The 24,626-nt window shown below is 39.1% G+C and overlaps 1 protein-coding gene across 2 annotated transcripts in view; it reads right to left on the bottom strand.

The window, feature by feature from the left end:
• Positions 1-14,470: 14,470 nt before the first annotated feature.
• PLA2G4A (phospholipase A2 group IVA) overlaps positions 14,471-24,626 on the bottom strand; it is a 166,091-nt gene continuing 155,935 nt past the window's right edge. For both annotated transcript variants that reach the window (XM_049868059.1, XM_049868060.1), the window contains one exon: positions 14,471-15,479. In XM_049868059.1, coding sequence (XP_049724016.1) covers positions 15,348-15,479 — 132 coding nt within the window. In that variant the 3' untranslated portion in view covers positions 14,471-15,347. The remainder of the gene's footprint in view (positions 15,480-24,626) is intronic.

Below are 24,626 nucleotides of genomic sequence, written 5' to 3'. Positions count from 1 at the left end.
TCCTGCTTTTTGTTTGTATTGGGGTTGGTTTCCATAATCACAAGGCAGTGCCACAGAGTAAAGTGAGCCCAGAGTAATTCCTAGTAATAATTATAGTAAAACTATTAATATCTATCATCGAGCACTTAAAGATGTGCCGGACACTGTTCAAATGTTTGACAGGTTTCATATCTTTTAATTTTCACAATGACCCTGTGAAGTATATATTATTTCCTCATTTTATAATTTTAAAAATTTTTTAAAAAGAGAGATTAGGTAAAATGTTCAAGGTCAAACAATTAGGAAATTTTGGAGCCAGATTTTGAAACAGGGCATCTGACTCAAGGATCCTGCTTTCTACTGCAGAGTTTGGAGACCCCAGGCCAGAGTTTGGACCCCAGCGGCACCACCTGTTATTCTCCCTATGACCTGGGTTTTAAACCACCATTTCCTCATCAGTTACGTGAATGATAATTTTCAATTTAACTTTTGTGTGATCACTCTGAATCCTGAGTGAGATACTGAATAAAAACATCAGCATAGACCCTGATACGAAAGAAGAATTCATCCAAGTTAGGACCATCTCCTGACCTCTTACTAATTGCACATGCCACAATTAGGAGTTTTTAAGGAGCAGTGATTGTGCAGTGGTTAAGCCCTCAACTGCTGACTAAAAGTTCAGCAGTTTAAACCCAACAGCAGCTCCACTGGGGAAAGAGCTGATGATCTGCTTCCGTGAAGATTACAGCCTAGGAAACACTATGGGGCAGTTCCACTTTGTCACATGGAGTGGCTATGAGTCAAAGTCAACTCAACTGCACCCAAAAACAATAAATACAATTACATTTGGTGATGTGAAAGGAGGTTCTCTACGTAGCACCATTAAATTTAACTCTTTGTGAATGAAATAAAAAATATTCTTTGTGAATGAAGTAACCAAATATTCAACATTGTTTGAGTGGCTTGATGTGTCCATAGATGAATCAAGGAATAAGGCATTCAAATATTGAAAACCATAATTGTCCAAGAAGCATAATCTCTTCTTTCCTTTTCATGTCCATCATGTAAAAATACAGTGACATATTCTTAGGTCAAACCTTTGTTAACTGTTGTAATGACAATAATAGTATAAAATCATTACTAAAAAGAAACTCAGGTCTAAGCCAAAATTGGAGTGTTTCTGAACTCATTTAGGAACTCATTTTTAACAATGACAACACCTTTGCTGTATCAGGTCCTTCACTCCTTATAAAATGAAAACAGGCTGCATATGCTACACAGTTTGAACATCTTAGGTCAGTGAGTTTGGATTGTGTCCAGCATCATGGTCAATGAGCATATGGTTAGTAACTTGTCATCATCTTGGCAGGATCTTTCGCATGTTAAGACTACTGATTCATTTGCATATTACACAAAACTGATTTGTTAATCAAAGGAAAAAAAAATTGAGAGGTGGAATTTAATACTACTTCAGGAAGCGTCTGAAATCACTCTGTCTAAGATGAGTAGCTGAGAAAACATGTGTTACGTAAATCCATTTGCCTGCGTAGTCCACTTTCCCGTATAATTTATATTTATAAACTGTTTAAAACTTTTTCAGGCAGAAGTCCCAAAGGCAGGAAGTCCAGCCTTTAAACCAAGTGAATGCCCTTAGAGCAGGTCTTTGTAATCTTTGCCTTTTACTCTCCTCAAGACCTTAAGTCAGGGACTGCCTTCTGTTTTGTAGATAAAACCTCGCGTGTCTTCCAGAACAGGCATTCTGCCTAAATGTTACTTTTTTTGAATTAAGTAAAAAAGAGACCAGAATTGCATACTCTGATGTCTGACAAGTGGCTGAGTATTAGGGGAAAAAAAACTCCAACAAAAATGTCATAGAAGACATGAAATCAACAAGAGTCTAACAAGTCTTGCCCTGTGAACTGGAAATACAGACCCTTATTGCATATCCATAAACAAACCAAAGAAAGGGAAGAGATAAAAATATGTACTTTCTTATCTGTGAGTGCTTAAACCAAAGTGAGCTAAACAAATGTCATTATGCATGGTTTTCTGAAGGGCAATAGTTGATCGTTTTTAATACGAGAAAGAAAGAATCTAGCAAAGGATGCAGAAAACATCAGCAGGATTATAAACTTTCTTTTTCATTAAACTGAGAATCTGGGCTTGAAGCACAGTGGAGTCTCAAGAACTATTATTTAAGATGAGCTAACTAGAACTTCCTCCTCCTAAATCCTAAACAAAACAATTATCAAAAAGTACTTTGGCCACCTCCTATAGTTGAAAAGACCGTGAGAACCAACTAGAACATGTCTCCTTCTCATTCAATATTACCTTATTGTTGTTAGGTGCTGTTGAGTCACCTCCAACTCGTAGTGACCCCATGTACAATAGAAGGAAACATTGCCTGGTCCTGCTCCATCCTCACAACGGTGGCTATGTTTGAGCCCAATGTTGCAGCCACTGTGTCAATCAGGGGAAAATTAGTTGGAAGTGCAGTCCGTATGTGCAGGAAAGATGATTAATACAGTAGGAGGCAATCTGAGTTTCATTCAGTGACCCAACTAAATACAATTGTTTAGTCCTGAGAATAGCCATTTTTTTTTTTAATGCTTGCTTAGGCATAACATATGCTTAGAATAGCCCTGATATCTGAAATTATACCCTCGAGGTTGGTTCCTTGAAAGCCTTCTGAAAACATGTGCATATTTACTGGATTCAAGGTGACACGTATTCACCTGTTTTTAACCACATTTTGCCACTTGGCAACGAGCATTCCCTCAGGAATGAGAAAACAGAACAGGGATGATTGACAGGGAGCCAGTACAGGTGCTCTAGAGAACTGCTCAGCAACTTAGGAAGCATATTCACTGCCTTGGGAGCCCATGAGCATTGGCCCCTAGGAGTGAAGGTTCTTGGTTGAAATGTGTTATTCATTTTCTCACTTTAATTATTTAGCACAGCATTTAAAAGCTAAGTAAGGACCCAGCAAATGCTTCTGAAAAGAAATAATAATAATACCAGTTGTCAGTGAGTCTATTCTGACTCTTGGCAACCCCATGTGTGCAGAGTAGAACTGTGCTCCATAGGGTTTTCAAGACTGTGAGATTTGGGGAGCAGATTACCAGACCTGTCTTCTGAGGTGCCTTGGGGTGGGTTCAAAACACCAACCTTTCAGTTAGTAGTCGAGCACTGAACTGTTCTGTTACCCAAGGACTTCTAATAAAAATAATAATGGCTAACATTTGAATATTTACTACATGTAAGTATTTTTGAAAGCTTTATTTGAAGTGTTTTACACGCTTTAATTCTTTTAATTTTTCTAGTGACACTATAAGTTAGATACTTATAAAGAAGTACTTGCAGAGAAGTTAGGGAATTTGCCCAAGCTCATACAGCTAGAAGATACAAGAGACAATATTCAAAGAGAGGCAGCTGGACTACAGGGCCCTGATTAGGATGGAAAGGAGACAAGAGGGTTGGAAGGAAGGGGAGAGGGAGAGAGGAAGAAGAGGGATGGATGGAAGTAAAAGGAAAAAAAGAGAAAAGTGAAAGAAAGAGGGGGAAGCTTTGCCAGTTCTCATTTTGTCTGTAATTTGTCCCATAGTCCAACTTCCAAGGTAATGAATCCTTGGTTACAAACTGATAGTCACCTAGAGAGGCGGCATGTCACTGAAGCAGATGGCATTGTGAAAGTAAATAAAGCAGAATAAATAGAAAATATTTAGGCAGATACCCCCTAAACCAGAGTTTAAAAAGGCAACCACTGACCATCTTGGGGCCAGTCTGGCTCGACATCTCCTTTCCTGGGTGGGAGGTGAGAAAGAAGATAAGAGCATGCATCAGTGAACAGAGAAGGAGGCCTGAGACATCCACACAATTCGTCAGGAAAGGGACAGCTTCTCACTTCCCTGACAACCAAGCAATCTATTTAATTAAACGTGCTTTCCCAGCCACCAAGTTGTGTAGCCTGGTTTTTCCAGCAAATTTTTCCATGCCTCATTTACACATGCCACATGTAAATCGGCTCAACTGTTAGAATTTTAGTCAATTTTCCTCTTCCAACTCCTTTCAGTGGCCTTTTAATGTGTATTACACTCTAAGATCATCCTGGGGACTAATTTCAACTTACATTGTGCCATCCATCATAACTGTGCATATTTAATATAATTAGCTTAAATAGTCTTTTCTACAGTGTCAAAGTCTAGGAAATAATTTAAGCAGGTAAGTAGAGAATTGCTTCTACAGTATGACCTCAGAGCTAGAAAGTCAATATGACACTCCAAACACCTCTTGTATCCTCTTTTTTTCGATTCACTTGCTTAAATCTGAAATCCTTTTAGCAGAAACAAAGATTTTGTACCTCCACGAGAGATGCGAAAATCTTAAGTCCTCCTGAAAGAGGCAAGCCATGGATTTAAAATCATCGTTAAAAAGGAGCAACTAGTACTAGCTTCTTCGGGGATTCACATGTTTTGAGTGTGACAGGACAGAGCAGAAGTGCCCTGGGGTTATAGGAGGGGTGTTGGGCAGAGAGTGACAGGATAGAGAGGGAAAGGTCAAAAAAAAAAAAAAAGGAAGAAAGTAACTATGGCCACCTACCACCCAATTGTTCTTAAGCCATGATCTCATCAAGATAAGTAATGCCATTTCTCATTCATCTGGTCGAAGACATACACAAAATATTGCATGTGGCTTAGAACCTGAATTGTGATCCAGAATACCTGGATCTGAATCCTTGTTCTGCAATCAACCAGATGTGTGAGCGGGCAGGTTCCTCTTTCTGTGCTCCAATTCCCTCATATGTGAAATGGCTTAATAACAGCAGCATCTCATAGAGTTGCTGGGAGGAGTAAAATAAGTAAATATGCAAAGCACTTAGAAAAGTGCTAGACATATTGTAACTGCTCAGTACATGTTAGCTCTTATTGTTGTTGCTATTATCTTTATTTTCTAAACATAACTGATAAGTAAAAGAAAGGGTTTCCCATAACTAACATTTCTTTAAACATTTCTTTCAGTCTCATTAAATGAAATACCACTAGTACTAATCTGAACAAAATAGAAAACTGTAATGATTGTATTTCTTTAACTATTTTTTCCACTGCTTAGGAGCCCTGGTGGCACAGTGGTTAAGAACTCAGAGGCTAACCAAAAGGTTGGTAGTTCGAATCTACCAGCCGCTCCTTGGAAACCCTATGGGACAGCTCTACTCTGCCCTGTAGGGTTGCCATGAGTCATAATTGACTGGACAGCAACGGGTTTGGGTTTTTTTCTTTTCTTCCCAAGGTTACATCAACTACATTTAGAGGCTGTTTACTGATCAAGAAGATGCTAATATAATCATGACTGTTCTTAAATTAGAAAATAAATAATTACTCTATGTCACCAGGTGTTTTCAAAGTTACTTAAGAGGATTTACAAATATTGACACACGAGTCATTAAAGAATAAAACATCTGTCTTTTTAAGATAAGGTTATTTATAATGTCCTTCTACAATTTGGCTAATGCAAATTATGATTCTACAATTCAATTTTGTCCGGCCGGCATCATTCATTCTGACAGCATTGAATGATAAAAGAAAATATGGGGATTACTTAGAGAATGAATTCAGATGCAATCAATGAATTTTAGAGCTGAAAGGGGCTTTGGAAATCATATAGCTCACAGCAGAGAACCCGAGTGTCTTAGGCCAAGTACCATATCTTCTGGAAGAGAAACTAGAACTTTTTTTGCATGTAACATGTCATTTTATACACCCAGCCCTACACACCTAGGAGATTTCTTCAAAAGTGTATTCCTGAGAGCCCAGGGGCAAATGTGCCCCTTCTGGATCTCCCTCTAGAGTATTCGAGAAGTTACAACAAATTACACAGAGCCATGTACCATCTCTACTGAGATATCAACACCTTAAAGAGTCCTATCCTGAAATTGGGAATCCCTGGGTGGTGAAAATGATCTCTGCTGCTAACCAAAAGGTTGGAGATTGGAGCCCACTCAGAGGCACCTCAGCAAAAAGCTTGGCAATCTACTTTCAAAAATTCAGCCACTGACAACACTACGGAACATAGTTCTACTCGGACACACATCAGGTCACCGTGAGTTGGAGTAAACTCGATGGCAACTAGTACCCAGGCCTCACTCCCTAAAATAGCCGTGGACACCACCATTGCAATGTCACATTTCCTCCCCATCCATTTAATCTGCTTTATTTTTACTTCAAAAGATTCCTGAGTGGTGTAGATGGTTTGCGCTTGACTACTAACTGGAAGGTTGGCAGTTTGAACCCACGGCCTGTCAATTGCTTCTATAGAGATTACAGCCAAGATAACCCTAGGGGGCAGTTCTGCTCTGTAACACATGGAGTTGCCGTGAGTCATCCTTGACTTGATGGCAATTCATTTTTTGGATTTTCATTTAAAGCACTTTTAACATCTAAAATCATTTATTTTTTGGAGATTGGTTGTATGGTTGGTTAATTTATTTCCTATCCCTCTTGCCAGAATATAAACCTTATAAAGACAGGGGCTACATTTCTGTGGCTCTTTATGGCTTCTGCAGGGCTTAGGGAAGTAGCTGTAGTGGTGCTCACCAACACTAACCCCACCCCTGCCCACGTCTTAGGTGGGGACACACAACCTATACTTCAGTGTTAGCCCTGAAAGTTGCTGTGTAGAACCTGGGAGTGATGTAGAGCCAGAGCTGTTGTTAGTGGCCAGCTCTTGGAAAAATAGAGAACAAGAAAGATTCCAAGGGAAGGTAAAGAGAATCAAGAGATGAAGAGAGAGGGATATACTGATGACATATTCTGAACCTTTGATCCAGCCAAGCCTGACACTACACTCATTTCCCAGTTGCACAAGTCCTAAAACTCCATTATTTCCTCACTTATCCAAGAATTGTTTTTGTCATTTGCAACTGAGGGTCCAATTACAGTGGGAATTACAGTGAGGACAATTATACAGCCACAGCCCTCGTTTGTTCTTACTGTTTTGGTAGAGGTGGTTTTGAGATTTCGCTTGACTGTCTTCAGGTTTTTTTATTAAAAAGGAACAAAACCAAAAGAAGGGGCACTTACTAATTACCAGAAAGATTTATTTATTCCAGAATCAATGCCCAGAGCAATCAATTTATTGTAAATGTTTCCCACGGGTTTGCAGATTTCAGGCCATTAACAAAAGCTGCTGTCATTCACACAAAGAGAACATCCATTGTTGCCAATAACTCATTTTGATGAATTAGTCCCTGAATTTGTTGAATTCTGGGAGAAGCATGAGTTAAAACTACAGAATAGCACAGGTGTTATTTGTAATGACGACACAATTGACAAGGAGACTGGCCATATGAACTGACCACATGTTGAACCCGGGGGCTGTTGTGGCCATTACAGTGTGCGTGTGTTGGTCATTTGTTTGGGAGTTGTATTCTTGCTGCATAAAAATGACGATATGGATGTTGAAAACTGGAAAAAAAAAATATTATGCAGGAAAGGAAGAAGTTAAAGTCAAACAAACACGAAAGACTCTTTTGGGGTTGCTCATTTTCTCTCTCCCCAAACCTGAATGATACCACGACAACAGATGATTGGGGCAAGAATGTTCTTTTTCTTCTGTGTAAAGCATGTCACTGACCTAATTTAAAACACTCTTCCCAACTCTTCTCTCTTTTAATGAACTCAAATTAACTCAAAGAGAATTATAACCTATTGTGAGCCAGGTCCTGTTCTAGGAATGTAAGGCATATGTTGCAATAAAAGTTGTAATTACATTATATTATAGTACAAACCCAGAACATAGAGGAATGAACTCATCGGTCAGCCTCAAGAAGCAAGGAAGTACCGTTAACAGAGAAAGTGATGTCTCTATGACTTGTGCTTTACAGATTAATGGAAACATAAGGGTTTTTAGGTTAATAGGATGCAGACAAGAAAGGCGTTGCTGATGAAATGACCAGCAAATACAAAAGCAAGGAGATATGATAGAGAATGACGGAGACCGGTGAGCTGGAATATAAATCGTACAAGCTGTGGGTGTGGTGGGAAAGACGAGTGGAAGTCAGTCTAAATAAATAGGTAGAAACCAGATACAGCAGGCTGTAGGTGTTGCTTTAGAGTTTCAATTGCTTTTCTGAAATAAATGAGGAGCCATTAAACCCTTTTGAATAGAAGGGTGACAATCAAATTTGCGTTTTTGAAAAGAGACTCTGATAGCAATATCAAGGCTGGAATGAGAGATGGTGAAACTTGCTTTCGAGAGCCCTGTGAGGACACTGAGGCTTCCGGCTTCTTGTGCTCTGATCAGCCTAGAGTTATTCAAATGTGGCTACTCCTGGGGATTTTTTTCTTTTTTTCTATTTTCTATGCTTAATACGATTAGTGGCTGTTCCATGAATCTTGTTCCATTATGATTTTCAAGAGCTGGTGAATGTTATCACTATTTCCTTTGGCACTTGTTTTAGGCTGGGTTCTCTAAAGGAGCAAAACCAATGAAGTATATGTGTATATATATATTTACTTATAAGAGAGATTTACTTCAAGGAAATGGCTCACACAATTGTGGGGGCTGGTAAGTCCCATATCTGTGGGTCAGGGAGCAGAGTAAATACTTTTCCTGATTCACGTGGTTTCAAGGGGCTGGAAACCCAAAATCTGCAGGTCAGGCAGCAGGCTGCTGGCTCACAGGGGTGCCTGAAGAACATCATAGTTAATTCATCCAATTCATGGATTTTATGCCATTTATGAGCAAATCTAATTGGTGGAAATGTTTCTCCTATTTGGAGCTGCACAGTGTCTAATACCTCTTCCACAAAAACCCTCGCACTGGTTTTTACCTCCTATGCCAATTCCATTCAATTATTATGACGGACCTGGAGCACAGTGCTGAGCAGGAATCTAAAACTGTATCCAGGTTCATCAGGAAGAGGGCATGGTTCCGTAGCTATATCAGCCAGGGATGCTAGAAGGGTGTGTAAAACCTACATTCCATGTAATTTCATTCCAATCAGAGACTCTTTGAAGACAGCAGCTCGAATTCACCAGCCGCTCATTGGAAAGTCTATAGGGCAGTTCTCCTCTGTCCTGTAGGGTCTCTATGAGTCGGAATTGACTTGAAAGCAAAGGGTTTGGCTTTTTCGGTTTTTATAATAACTTTTGGGGCCCCGGTGGTACAGTGGTTAAGAGCTCGACTGTTAACCAAAAGGTCAGCAATGGGTTGGGTTGTTTTTAATAACTTTACCACCTGTATCTTAAATGCTTCTCATGTAAGCATGCAGCACATAGAAGAATATTAATAAAAGTCCTTTGAGTAGATTCCAGACATTGTTTCTAGCCCCTCATGAATCACTTTTCTTTGAGTATTCTGGACAATGTCTACCTTAAAACTGTGAAGTCATATGTCTCCTTTCCCACCACACTACTGGATTGCTGAATTTTAGTGCAGGGTTCTCCATTCACTTCAGTAAAATTTAATCTGATTAGTCTAGCTCGTTTCAGTATGTTGAAAAAAAATTAATAGTGAGACCACTCTGAGGTTTTAGGGCTTCATAAATTTAATATAAGTAAATAGATTGATACCCCCCAAAAAAAAATCTTAATGCAATATTAAAATGCACTGAAAGATATAGAATCTACAATAAAAAGGTAATAGCTCATTCCAGAAGAGAAAATCACGTCTCCTACAGCCTGTTTGAAATCCCACGTGTTTTTAAAAATGCAACCCAAAAGCCAATTCTCTATGAAAATTTCTTTAATTACCCCAGTTTTCATGAATCACTCCCACAGCAATTTGTATGCACGAAATTTTTAGCATTTGTCATTTCAAATTTTATTTCTTTTTGTCCCTTTCACTAGTTTGAAACTCTTCAAAACAAGAATTAGGTCTTATGTGTTGTTATCTGTCTTAGGTCAGGTTATCTAAAAAGGGATTGATACAGAGATTCTTATTCAAGTTTATTTTTTGAGAGAGTACACTCTGGTAATCCGTAAAAGAAAAAGCAAAACGTAATATGGCAGGGAGAAAAGTTTGAAAAAGAAATGGCTTCAACGGAAGTCTTGATCCCAGGGAGCATTCTGGAGCATGAAACACATCGCAGAATTGTCCCATCTTGAAATAGCCAACCTATCTGCTGCAAAGGTTTTCACTGGCTAATGCTCTTCAGAAGTAGACTGCCGGGTCCTTCTTCCTAGTCTGTCTTAGTCTGGAAGCTCAGCTGAAACCTGTCCTCCATGGGTGACCCTGCTGGTATCTGAATACTGGTGGCATAGCTTCCAGCATCACAGCAACACACAAGCCCCCACAGTACGACAAACTGACAGACACGTGGGGATCATAACAAACTACGGATAACACTGCAAAGAATGGGAATTCCAGAACACTTAATTGTACTCATGAGGAACCTTTACATAGATCAAGAGGCAGTTGTTCGGACAGAACAAGGGATACTGATTGGTTTAAAGTCAGGAAAGGTGTGCGCCAAGGTTGTATTCTTTCACCGTACCTATTCAATCTGTATGCTGAGCAAATAATGTGAGAAGCTGGACGATATGAAGAAGAACACAGCATCAGGATTGGAGGAAGACTCATTAACAACCTGCGTCATGCAGATGACACAAGCACTTACTAATGAAGATCAAAGACCACAGCCTTAAGTATGGATTGCACCTCAACATAAAGAAAACAAAATTCCTCACAACTGGACCAATGAGCAACATCATGATAAACGGAGAAAAGATTGAAGTTGTCAAGGATTTCATTTTACTTGGATCCATAATCAACAGCCATGGAAGCAGCAGTCAAGAAATCAAAAGACGCATGGCATTGGGCAAATCTGCTGCAAAGGACCTCTTCAAAGTGTTGAAGAGCAAAGATGTCACCCTGAAGACTAAGGTGTGCCTGACCCAAGCCATGATATTTTCAATCACATCATATGCAAGTGAAAGCTGGACAATGAATAAGGAAGACCGAAGAAGAGTTGACACCTTTGAATTGTGGTGTTGGCGAAGAAATTGAATATATCACGGACTGCCAAAAGAATGAACAAATCTGTCTTGGAAGAAGTGCGGCCAGAATGCTCCTTAGAGGCAAGGATGGCGAAACTGCATCTCACATACTCTGGACATGTTGTCAGGAGGGATCAGTCCCTGGAGAAGGACATCATGCTTGGCAGAGTACAGGGTCAGCGGAAAAGAGGAAGACCCTCAACAAGGTGGATTGACACAGTGGCTGCAACAATGAGCTCAAGCCTAACAACGATTGTGAGGATGGTGCAGGACCGGGCAGTGTTTCGTTCTGTTGTGCATAGGGTCGCTATGAGTCGGAACCGACTCGACGGCACCTAACAACCCCAACATCTGCTGCAAAAGACCTCTTCAAAGTTTTAAAAAGCCAAGATGTCCCTTTGATGATTAAGATGCTTTGGACCCAAGCCATGGTCTTTCCAATCGCCTCATATGCTTGTGAAAACTGGACAGTGAAAAAGGAAGAGAGAAGAACTGATGCATTCGGATTGTGGCATTGGTGAAGAATAGCGAATAAACCACGGACTAAGAGAAACATGAACAAATCAGTCTTAGGAGAAATGCAACCAGAATGCTCCTTAAAACTGAGAATGGCAAGACTTCAGCTAGCTTACTTTGAACACTTCATCAGTAAAGACCGATGGCTAGAAAAGGACATCACGTTTGGCAGAGGGTCAGTGAAGACGAGGGAAACCCACAATGAGATAGATTGACACAACAGCCACAACAATGGAATCAGACATATTAACAATCAGAAAGATGGCACAGAACCGAGCAACATTTCACCTATGGTGAGGCCGCCATCAGCTGGAGCCAACTCAAGGGCAACTGACAACAACAACTGTTTACACCCCCATATCGGTTAGTTGGCAGGGAAACCCTGGTGGCGTAGCGGTTAAGTGCTATGGCTGCTAACCAAGAGGTCAGCAGTTTGAATCCACCCGGCTCCTTGGAAACTCTTTTGGGCAGTTCTACCCTGTCCTATTGGGTCACTATGAGTCAGAATCGCCTGGACTGCAGGGGGTTTTTTGGTTTTCGTCAGTCATTAATTGAAGACTTCTCCAAGGAGGAGGTCATAACCCCCCAGTCATATCTGGCCTCCTGAAGGCAGTTCTCAGGACAAGGACGTAGCTACCGGTGTTTGGCAGCCAACATTCAGAGCAGCTCTGGGATTGGTGCCCCCAGGCAGGTAAAGGGAATCTGGATGGGACATCAACAGTATCTGCTACATTTTCTCTCACAACCAAGCATGGCATTTTACACATAATATGAATACAATCAATGTTTACTGATCTGTGCTGTCGAAACAATTTTTTAAAAAATCAACTGTTCCGTTCATGTATTTGCTTTGCTGTTTCTTATGCAGTTAATGACAGCATTAATTGGATTTGTAATTTGTTATTCAAGTAACATAGGGAATACAAAAATTACTAAGATGTCATAGAGCTCTCACCCTTAAACTACATGGAAGCAATTTTCGGTCTATGATTTATGACTTTAGAATTCACTATAGAAAAGGAAGATTTAAGTTGATTCCCCCATAAAAAGAGTTAAAAATAAAAAACTTGGGTATGAAAAGAGCTACTTGTAAACTTCTTTAGTTTTTTGAGCTAATCCGCCTATTGAATTCTATTGCCAAATTTTAAGTTATTTTTAAAAATTTGAAAGTGTCAAGTTTACAGTAAAACCATAAAAGAAGGCTATGTATCTATGTGTGCATGTATATGTACATGTATATATTTTCTTTTCTGAGCCGTTCGGAAGCTGCCAACCTGATGTTCCATCAACCCTGAGTATCGTAGTGTGTATTTTCTACAAACAACATAACTTATCATATAATCATAGTACGACGACCGGGATAATAACACTGATTCATTACTATCATTAAATCCTCAGACCCCATTCAAATTGCATTAATTGTCCCAGAGGTGTCCTTTATAGCAATAAGGGTTCAGGTCAGAATCACACATTGCATTCACTTGTCATGTCTTTTTAAGTCTCTTTCAGTCTAGAACAATTCTTCAGTCTTTCCTTCAGTTCCGTATCTAACAATTTTGCAGATTACAGAGAGTTATGTTTGGGATGTCCCTCAATTTGGGTTTGGCTAATGTTTCTTTAGGAACCCTTGTGGCACAATGGTTAAGTGTTCCACTGCTAATCAAAAGGGTGGCGGTTCGAACCCACCCAGCTGCTCCATGGGAGAAAGACCTGGCAATCTGCTCCTACAAAGATTTCAGCCTGGAAAACCCTATGGGGCAGTTCTACTCACCACATAGGATCGCTATAAGTCAAAATTGACTTGACTGCATCTAACAAGAACAAGGTTTCTTCATGATTAGATTCATTTTTAGCAGAAGCATCACAGAAGCGATGCTGTGTTCTTCTCATCACATCCTACCAGGTGCTATAAGATTTTGATTTGTCCCATTACTGTTGACATTCATTTTGATCACTTAGTCTTCTAGGCTTTTCCACTGTAACGTTACTCTTTTTTTCCCCTGCAATTAATAAGTATTTTATAAAAGGAGGTACTTTGAGGTAATGTAAATATCGTATCTTTTCTCAATCAATTTATGTGTCTATCTGCATCATCATATATTCATAGTTTCCTGTACTATTCAATTTGTCATAATATGTCACTATCATTATTTAATTCTCATTTTTTCCCAAATAGGGCCAGTGAGTACCCCTTCATGTTGCCTCTGTGTCTTTTTGACTTGTCCCGTGTCTTTTTGACGTGTCCCTAGTCTTTTTGACGTGTCCCTAGTATTCTTGCTTTCTGGCGCAATAAAATGCTCTGGGTTCATCTTGTGCTTTCCTTGTCCCAGCCCTGGAATAAGCCACTTCTCCAAAGATCCCAGGATCTGGGTGCTGGGTGTGCTCATTGCTAATTAGGTGTCATATGTATGTACAGACACACACACACCACACTCCCATACACTTACAACTCTGTTTATCTTCACATATCTCCATATATGAAAAACCATGAGTTCATACCAAAACTTTCCATTTCAGTCTGGTTTTCTACCTTTCCATGTTTGTAACCCCCTTCTCAGTGAGAAGTCTCACTCCAATTATTCTAGGATATTTCATTATTTGAGCAATCCCCTTGAATGTAAACAAACTGCATGGTCACTGTTTCTCCCTTCTTCTGGAAGGACTCCTGGTGCTGCGCAGGCTCTGACCTTCTACTCTATGAAGTAGAAGTTCCTTGTGGCTCCACACCCTCCTGCCTCCCCCCAGTCTATACGGACGCCCTGCTTGCACTGCTCCGCTTAATGACTTTAGGATTAAATTGTTTAGGAAGTATAAAGAATAGAAGTGCAAAATAAAAGGAAGAAGAACTATTGCCAAAAAGTTTAGAAAGTGTTTTCAATATTAGAAAAAGAAAAATAATTTTTTTCAAAAAGTCCAAAATTTTATCATTCAGAAGACATGAAATTATAAGGCTTTATAATTAAGCATATATTTTAAGCTTTTATTTTGTTGTTTTCATTACTTACAAAAAAGTAACATGAAATTGGTCAGATTGTACATGAGTAGGTAAAGATACCAATGATGGTGTGAACAATGAGCAAATCAGAAAGGTGTGTGGTGCCAAGAAGGCAAAGAGCCAAGATGAAATTATTGGGGCATGTTGGTGGTTTTGGAAAAGCCACGAGGTCTTATTCCTCATCAGTCATTCTTTTGGATAGAGAAAGAGTGAAAAAATAAATGTAGAGATTTCTCGTCAAGATGAATTTGTGTGTGTTTTCTTTTTTTTATATAAATCAAAACTCTAGCAAATTTATAAATGAACAAATCAGCAAAGTTGAATTAGACAATGAGGCTCTGTTGTTGCAGTCAATTAACTAAAAACAAAGGGAAAGCAAGGTCCTAGTTAGTCCAAGTTTTAATAATCACTTGTATTTAAGGTGTTCATCTAATCAGTCTCTAGGAGACACCACAGAATGTGATACAAGGTCCACAGGGTCAAGGGCAAGAACTTCAGGATCCCAGTTCAGACATTAACTCTAGCAATGTTGGGCAAATCTCTGGTCTTGTTAATTTACAGGGGTATTTTGAAGGACAAATACTGTATACACAGTATTGCTAAGTTTTGAACAAATATAATTCTACGCATAAGTGAAAATTAACTTTTTATACCCCTCCCCCACACTGTCCTGGGCACATCAGCCCCTCCCTGTTCCTGGAACCTGCTCAGCGTTCCACCTCAGGGCATTTGTATTTGCAACTCTGAGTATCAGCCAGTCTCTCAAAATCAGTACTGTTGTCTGTACTGTGCTTCAAATCCAGTTGTCAAGGAATTTCAAACAGCCTCCACGTCAGAAATTGCTGCCTTCTCCAGTACACAGACTATGCTGTGGTTTTGCTTAGAAACTCTTTGTTGAAGAATCGTCTTGCCTCAACATTACTGAGAGAAACAGAGCAACGAGATGGATTCTGTCTTCTATATTCGATGCTTTCAATTATGGCTTTCTTTATCACCTGTAAAGAAAGGCAGAGATGTTTAATTAGCACTGCTGAAAATTCATTCAAACATTTGTTTTGTCAAAACAAAAACCTTAATTGACCTTATTATAGTATTGTCTGTGAAAGAGAGAAAAATCTATGAGTTATACACATACATTTATATGCAACATCCCATTATCAGACCATTCTTAAGCTTCTATCCAGCTATTCCTTTCTCCACAAGAAAATATTCTGGGAGAGTTACAGATTTTGTGCTGATAAAATTGGGAATAAAAGATGTGTAACAAGGTAAATTATGCGAAGAAAGTGATACTAGGGAAGACACAATCATGACTGCAGCTTTCATGTGTGTTCTTTAGACTTCCTACCACCAGTTTCTGTCAGGTTGATTGTGATTCATGGCAACCCTGTATGTTTCAGAGTAGAACTGTGCTTCACAGGGTTTTCAATGGCTGTGATCTTTCAGAAATAGATTGCCAGGCCTTCTTCGGAGGTGCTTCTGGGTAGATTTGAACTACCAACCTGTCCATTAGTAGCCACGTGCTTAACCATTTGTACCACCTGTAAACACATGGAAATGAGGAACCACAAGGAAGAAAAGCCTTTCCCTAAGCCTAAAGAGAAGTCCCTGGGTGGTGCAAAAGATTGACATGCTTAGCTGCTAACTGAAAAGGTAGTAGTTTGAGTCTACTCAGAGATATTTCAGAAGAAAGACCTGGCAATCTACTTCTTAAAAATCAGCTATTGAACATTCCATGAAGCAAAGTTCTACTCTGACGTACGTGAAGTCACCATGAGTTGGAGTCAACTCAATGGCAACAGGTTTTAATGAGGAGAGAAGGCATTGCTGAACAATTGCCGCCGTCTCACCTCTATAAATACAGTTATAAAACATGGATGTCCTCTATCTAGAAAATGCAAGGGTCTATGATTTTATTGATTAAAAAAAGTTATTTTTTATTTACAATATTCTTTATACACATCCAAATTAATGGTGACCAGAAGAAAATATAGGTGACTATAGCCTCTAAGAACTACTATCGCAATTATCATCTGCGGCTTCTGGTATGAAGTTAACCTGGTTAAGAATTTGGGGAAATAAGAGAAAATTCGAAATGTGGCTGAAGCAGTTATTGCAGAGCAATGAGAACAGACTTTGGGAGAAAGCCCTGGATATTCTCTTGGCTTGTTGCTGTTTTTAGAAGGCTGTCAAAACTGGGACAACTCCATTCCCTGGGTTTACAGAATTTCATCTATTAGTGAGATACAAGTTTCAGGACACTGACAGAGACAAGTATTATTCCACGGTTCCCTGAATTCTCTACCCCAGGGCCTGTTAAGAAACATTAAGATACTATCCTCATGCTTTTCAGTCCTCTGCCATGAGTAGAAATACTTGGCAAGTCTGAGCAGTTTGTGACCCCGTGGCACCATCCCATCCAGAGCTGAGGGAGCTCCCTCAGCCTTGGAGACATCTGCACAAAAGGTTCTCCATTCCCACACCCAAGCTCACTGGGCAAGCCTGGGTTAATACCTCTAGGAGAGAGGTATGCTGGGCTGGGTGGTGCTAACGTGCAGTGACAATTCTGTGACTTGATTTATGTCAGGTCCGTGGGCAGGCCCCTCTATTCTCTAACAACAGTCATATTTTGCAAAGAAAAATTTGTCACAGGAATGTGATACTTTTACATACTTCATTGTTTTATAATGTACACAATTGTTTCCTGGGGAAAATGCACTCAAACATTACTGATTCTTGTACATAAAGCAGACATATTTGCTGACACCATTTTTCCCATGAGTAAAGAAACACAATTAATTTTAAGGTGACACTGGAGGCTGCAGGCCTATGAAGGCGACCTTGATCAAACGGCCTGCAGGCACAATCACTTATTGGCTGTGTGAGGCTGGGAATGAACTTAGAACCTTGAACCTCCTTCCTCATTTGTAACATGGGAATAATACTACTAATTTGGGGTTTTCTGGAGACTGGTGGTCATCTATATAAGTCAACTGCACAATGATTATGAGAGCACATAAGAAACATTTCATAGCTAGCATCAACTACTGTTGTTATTTTTAAACTGATCATAAGTCATGAAAATTAGGAGTTCTAAATTAGATGTGAAGCTATAAAGTTACTAGAGATAAACACACCATGATAGCCAAGAGGAAGCTTGTCTTACCATATAGGTCAACAAATCAATCCTGCTATCAAGTGCCCAACTACACCTTCTTAAAATAATTTCCCTGCCTTTCTAGAAATAAGCTGGTAAATTGGTTTCTCCTTCTCCATAACAGCTGGACAAACATCAATCCTCATGGCAGAGTGGTACCCAAAGAAAATAAAAAGCAAATATTCAATTTTCTAAACACCTAAAAAGCTATAGTAAATCAAAGACCACAGGGCAACTTATACTGACAATGATTCTGTCAATTCTTTTATAAGGAATTCATGAGCACAAAGAAACATCAATACTAGTATCTTGAACTAGAGTATTTTCCATAATTGGACCTTGGACGGTGTTCTGAGAAACAGGCCATTCTTCTAAAGGAAAATAAACAGTTATACTCTGTGAAAAACCCAAATCATATGCAATTAGAACGTGCAAGTTAAACCACTAGGTGGCACATTGACACTGTGAAACTGTTTACCAGGTTTTTCAGATTATAGCAGAAAATCCTCAGTACTTCCTGTGAGCTATGTTCTGTGATATGAGCAGAAGACACTAAACTCAATACTACATCAGTTAATACATTCAAACCTTTTGGCATGATACATGATACAATTAGGTGTATTCTAAAAAGGTAGTATCCCAAAATGAATCTTCCTAATTTTGTATTCTATTGAGTTATTTTAAATGGTGTTTTTAGCTAACTTCCTCATTCTTCCCTCTGAAATTCACTGAGATTCCAAATCCTTTCCATCAATGGTATCCTAGCAATAGCCATCAAATCTCAACCTTCTCCATCCCCACAGCCCAGCTCTAGGTCTGGCCTGTGATCTCTTCCACTGGCACTATTGCAATAGGCTCCTAATTATGGATCCAAGTCCCTTAAACTTGACAGGCAGAGAATAAGACTGGAAACAAACAAACACGTAAAATGTGATCTTCTCCCTGGAAGGGAATAAATTTGGAGATGTAAGATTGTAAGCAATCCACAAGCAAACAATGAGTTCTTACAATAGAAAATGAAATAATAAATCCAAGAGGAATTTAAAGCATATTTTGAGGGTGACATAAAACAGGAAAAAAATTATGAACATAGAATAGCAAATATTTTAGTCTAAATTACTGGATAATAAGAACCTAAGTGGCATGAAAGCAAGGACCTTATCAGTCTTGGCATTCTTTATCCCAGCACCTAGAAGATGAAAGGTGCACATTAAAAAAAAAAAAAACATTAAATATCTGTAAATTAATGAATGAGAGCAGATACTCATCGGGGGTTGAATTAAACAGGATAAAGTTCAATTCAGGGGACAGTGAGACTTGAGTTGGATCTTTGAAAGACAGACAGCGTTTTTATAAATGGAGAGGAAAGACTGGGCATTCTCAGTTTTGTAGGGTAAAAACATCACAAAGTTTAGTAAAGCAAAATGAAAGTTTTATTTGACATATATTCATTCAAAAAGGCAAAAGAAGAAAAACGGACAAGCATGCTGCCAGAGCCTTTTCTGCCCAAGTCTGAGGAATGTGACAGAGTCATCAATCAGTACTTATTAACATCACAAATGGACAAAACCATTGAAAGCTTCACCTTTTCACAGACTGGCTAGAAACTGTGACTCTGCATTTCGAATCACCTTTCTTAACAATCATTGGTACAGGTTTCAATAACGGCAGTCGGGGGGTCTTAACTGGTCCAACAAATCTTACTATTCACTAAATGCTAAGAGGAAAAAGAGAAGAGTGGAAAGCACGTGGGTCTTTGCATTCTGTTTATGATTTGTTTATGTAAAAGGTTCCCTAAAGGATGTTTTCCAAGATTATCCTAGTAATTGTCTCTATACCTTAGGGCCCAGTTGATGTGTCCTTGTGAGTCCTTGTATATCCAGCTCCAGCTGGGTCACCTTTTAGGACAGGGAACAATGACTTCAATATTATCTCCTAAATCATCAGTAAGAGGAAACCAGGTACAAAAGCTCAAGAAGGAAGGTTGTGGCATGTATAGGAGACATCTGGGAATTGGCCTGGCTGGAAAGGAGGCTGGGTTTGAAGAACACTAAGAAATGAAGCTTCTCGAGAGACCAAACCAAAACCAAAGCCATTGCCGTCGAGTCGATTCTGACTCATAGCAACCCTATAGGACAGGGTAGAACTGCCCCACAGAGTTTCCAAGGAGCACCTGGTGGATTTGAATTGCTGACCTTTTGGTAGCATTTAACCACTGCACCACCAGGGTTTCCTCTTGAAAGACAGGTGGTTCTAAATCTAAGAAAGAATGAGAAAAGACCTGTAGTCGCATCTCAGGTCCCCACATAATAGTGTGACTTCCAGGGACCTGCCTAAATAGCCCATGCCTCAGTTTCCTCGTCTATAAATAAAAACACCTATTCATAGTCCAGTTTTGAGTCTTAAATATTTTAGGAAAAAATATTTGGCTCACATTAAGAAGTCAAAACTTTTCCTTGCTTTTTCTGTTTTGTTCATTGCTGTCTCTCTATTTCTTAAACAATTTATGGTACAATAGGTACTAAATAAATATGTGTTGAATTAATGAATAATTAAGATAGAAAGAGATTACAGATGACATCAAATAGAGATGAATTTAGGCCTAATATATTAGGCTATGGTGACTAATAAAGAGCTTCTAAATTATTTTTAGATATCTGAATCACCAAGATCTCAGAAGGTACATTCTCAGCCGATTAAAGTGTGGGTTTGTGAGTAGAATGTATAGGCATCATGCTATGTGGCTAGGGAGAAATCCTCCGTAGTCAGAAACCCTGCCTCCAATCAACACTCCCAAGTATCTCAACCCTTGCCTAGCCTTCCTCCTAGCAGATCAATCTCTTTCATCAGCAAATAATTTATTGGTATGTCAAGAATCATTCATGAATATTGTACTGCATATTTATTTTAGGTGTTAGGCACGATCAGTATCTGGAAGATACAAGGTAAAAAAGACACATCACTGTTTTAAAAGAGACTATGAATACCAATAATCATCACCATTATTATATTAGCTGCTTCCATTGGTTGAGTGTTCCTTGGGCACCAAGCCCTTAAGTTACATTATTTTATACTTAATCTCCATCCAGATCTTACAAGATATGTATCATTATTTACCTTTACCAACAAGGAAAGTAAAATTCATAAATGTTAACCAACACGCCCAAGGTCACCTAGCTAAGAGGAAGCACAGCAAGGATTTGAACATCCACTTCTGTCTGGCTCCAAAGCCCCCACACCTTCCACAAACCACACATCTACCAGTACAAGTAACTCTATGTTCAGTCTCCAAGAAAACCATGAAATGCTGCCATTGTGAAAACACGGAGGTGACGTTCAACGAGAAGGGATTCGGCAGGACTGAGTAAGTGCAGGAACCCAGTGCTTACAAGAAACCCAGGCTGCTGTCAGGAAGTGAGGAGAAGCAGAGCACAAGTTCTGTATCAGTGAGCGGGAATTCAGCTTCAGCACAGCAGGTCAGCTAGGAACTCCTGGGTAAATGAAGCATCCAGGGACAGGGTGGCCTCTTCAGAGTAAAGATTTAGGCCGGAACATGAACTGATGAGAAATTGCCTTCATCCACCGTTGCAATAAACAGCTGTACTGGCCACAAGGTTGGCCAGGTAAGCGACTTTTCGTTTTAAGAGTTCAGCCCCATCCATGGCTAGTAAACATTTGCTGTCTTGCTGAAGTGTGAATGAGCATTTTACTCTCTTCAAACGGTGTGGGGATGAGTGATTTAGCTAATGGCTGAGCCTACAGAAAAGTCTAGTATCCTAACCTCAGCAAAGCTTTGCCATCACTTACAAAGAAGCTTTGATTCTGATAAAATGCATTTTCTTGGTTAAAAATAAAATAAAAAAGAGGGGGCAAGACATCAAGGGAGAGAGAGAAATGCCGGTAAAAACAGAAAGGCTTGCTTGGGTATGAGATACACACACGCACGCACACACACACACATAGAGGAATCACTGGAACTCATGAGTCTGAATGGTCATGTAATTTAGCAGGAAGCCTACAGTCATTCATTCAACAAATATTTATTTACTGCCTGCTCTGTTAATACCTATATAAAACCAAAAACCCATTGCCGTCGAGTGGATTCCGACCCACAGCGAACCTATAGGACAGAGTAGAACTGCCCCACAGGGTTTTCAAGGAGCAGCTGATGGATTTGAACTGCTGACATTCTGGTTATCAGCTGAATGTTTAATCACTGCATCACAAGGGCTCCAATACCTATATAAACATGTCTGTATTCTTAATTCTGAGCATTTGAAAAGGTCTTGGGGTGTATTGATCATGGATGGACCTGCAGGGTACAGGATACTGACACGCACAGATATATACATAGGAAATGTTTAATTCATTAAGCAGCTTCTATTTGCAGGGCACTGTTCATATATCACCTGATTATTTATTACTGCCTTATGATTTTTATGATTTTTTATGATAGGTACTAGTAGCCTTGCTTTAGAGATGAGGAATCTTTAAGTAGCTTTTTCTAAGTCAAACATATTGCCCATTTGGGATTTAACAGAGTGTTTTTTTTTTTTTTTTTAAAGACCATAACCTTGTTTCTACCTGTTTCTTTTACCTTGTCCCTGAAAAGCTAATAGGTCCAATTAAAAACTGATTGATTAAATGGTTTATGAGGAATCAATATTTGATGAGCTATAAGTCAGGACAGCTATTTTGGAATTCAGTCTATTTTTGGTCAGGCTTTAATATTTTCATCAATGTGTCAAACAAGCTACCTTGAAGAATGTTTTTAAAATATATAAATAAAACTGTATCATTCTTTATATCAAATAACTTAGCAGATTTTATATAAACCAGAGCTGGAAAAAGTGAGAGAAATGTAGTTGTTTTAAGTACAATTACATGTAAGTCTATTTTCTCAAGTGCAACAAGGTATGTATACATACCTACAATCTAGTTTTCTCCCATATGATGACAACCTAAGTTAAATGCATGTCATCGCAAGGAGTGTATAGTTTTGAGCTTATTGGCTTTATACTGGAAAAAGATAAAATTGCGTGTTATTATCCCTTAGCTCTCTTTTAACAGTGGGGATATTTTAAAAACCCAACTCTTCTTTTGAGAACTTACGTTCCTTCCCAATAAATCATACATTCACTTAACTCATTTTAAATGTTCACCATCACTGGACACCCAATGTAGCATGTGGCTTTCAGATGCCCATCACTTTGTCAGATATAAAATATAAATAAACCCATTGCCAATGAGTTGATTCTGACTCATAGTGACCCTATGGGACAGAGTAGAACTGCTCCATGGGGTTTCCAAGGCTGTAAATCTTTATGGGAGCAGACAGTCACATCTTTCTCTTGTGGATCAGCTGGTGGGTTCGAACTGCAGACCTTTTGATTAGCAGCAGAGCATTTTAACCACTGAGCCACCAGGGCTCCTATAATATAAATATATTGAGAAAACGATATATGTTATAAATTTTGCTAAGCATGTTTTACATGAATTATCCCATATTATTTTCAAATGAAAAAAAGAAAACATTTTAGAGTTGCAGGAACTGGCCTCCTGGCCTGGAATTTGTTTGCCACTTGTCTGCTTTAAGCACATGCCTTCCATCCGATCACTGCCACCAAATTTTTAATTTGGAATGAATGCTAAAACAATATTTTAAAAATACTATCATATACAACAATTAAGAATGGAAGCCTATTTGAGGGAAAATTCCATGTTCATCACATTATTGAAGAATAAACGCAGTAGGGGACCAGTGCCATCATTGCACACAATTAATCGTTACTGAGCTCAGACAAAATGAAACTAGATGTAAGAGAGTTCCACCTCCTCACAAAATCTAGCTAAATTCCCCATAACCGGAGCGCTCAGTAACAGAGTTCCACCTCCTCACAAAATCTAGCTAAATTCCCCATAACCGGAGCGCTCAGTAACAGAGTTCCACCTCCTCACAAAATCTAGCTAAATTCCCCATAACCGGAGCGCTCAGTAACAGAGTTCCACCTCCTCACAAAATCTAGCTAAATTCCCCATACCCGGAGCGCTCAGTAACAGAGTTCCACCTCCTCACAAAATCTAGCTAAATTCCCCATACCCGGAGCACTCAGTAACAGAGTTCCACCTCCTCACAAAATCTAGCTAAATTCCCTATAACCGGAGCACTCAGTAACAGAGTTCCACCTCCTCACAAAATCTAGCTAAATTCCCTATAACCGGAGCACTCAGTAACAGAGTTCCACCTCCTCACAAAATCTAGCTAAATTCCCTATAACCGGAGCACTCAGGGACTCCTCAAAGAGCCTGGCAAATCAGACATCATGTCTTTTTTTTTTTTTTTTTCTATTTAATTTCTTTCTTTCTTTTTTTTAATTCTATTTTTCTAATGTGCAAAATCCAATTAGTTCAATTAACTTGGGCTTTCTCAACTAATCATTTGTCAGACACTGTGACTTGAAAACACAACCCAATGAACTTGGGCTTTCTCAACTGATAATAATATGTCAGACACTCTGGAAATCACAAGCCAACGTGATTTTAATTATACAACAGCACTCCTAAGTGGTGAGCTAGAGACTAAGAATTTCACAAAATCTTAGCAGTATACTAGTGATAAGAATGATTGATACTGAAGAGAATGACTTGTTTTCTCAGGTTTCTAAAGTGAAACATGCTTGACATCTCGAGGGCTAAAAATTAGGGAAGCTACTGCCAAGATCCATAAAAATTAAGATGCTTAAAAGCATGAGCATATCCATTAAAATTTAATTTTTTTTTTTTTTTACAGACTAGCCATACCTCTGGTTACAGTTACTTTCCTACCTTCATACTTTCTCTTCATCACTTTTCATCCTTACTTATTTATTTTATTATGATACGCACACACTAGATACTTTGGGGAAGAAGCTGAGCATTAACCAATCAATTGATCAAATGATAGCATAAAATACAGGCTCTGCCAACTTTGAGGCATTAATGTCTT

The sequence above is a fragment of the Elephas maximus genome, chromosome 24, assembly GCF_024166365.1.
Source record: "Elephas maximus indicus isolate mEleMax1 chromosome 24, mEleMax1 primary haplotype, whole genome shotgun sequence".
NCBI classification, from domain to species: domain Eukaryota; kingdom Metazoa; phylum Chordata; class Mammalia; order Proboscidea; family Elephantidae; genus Elephas; species Elephas maximus.
This window is presented reverse-complemented; position numbering and strand designations above follow the sequence as displayed.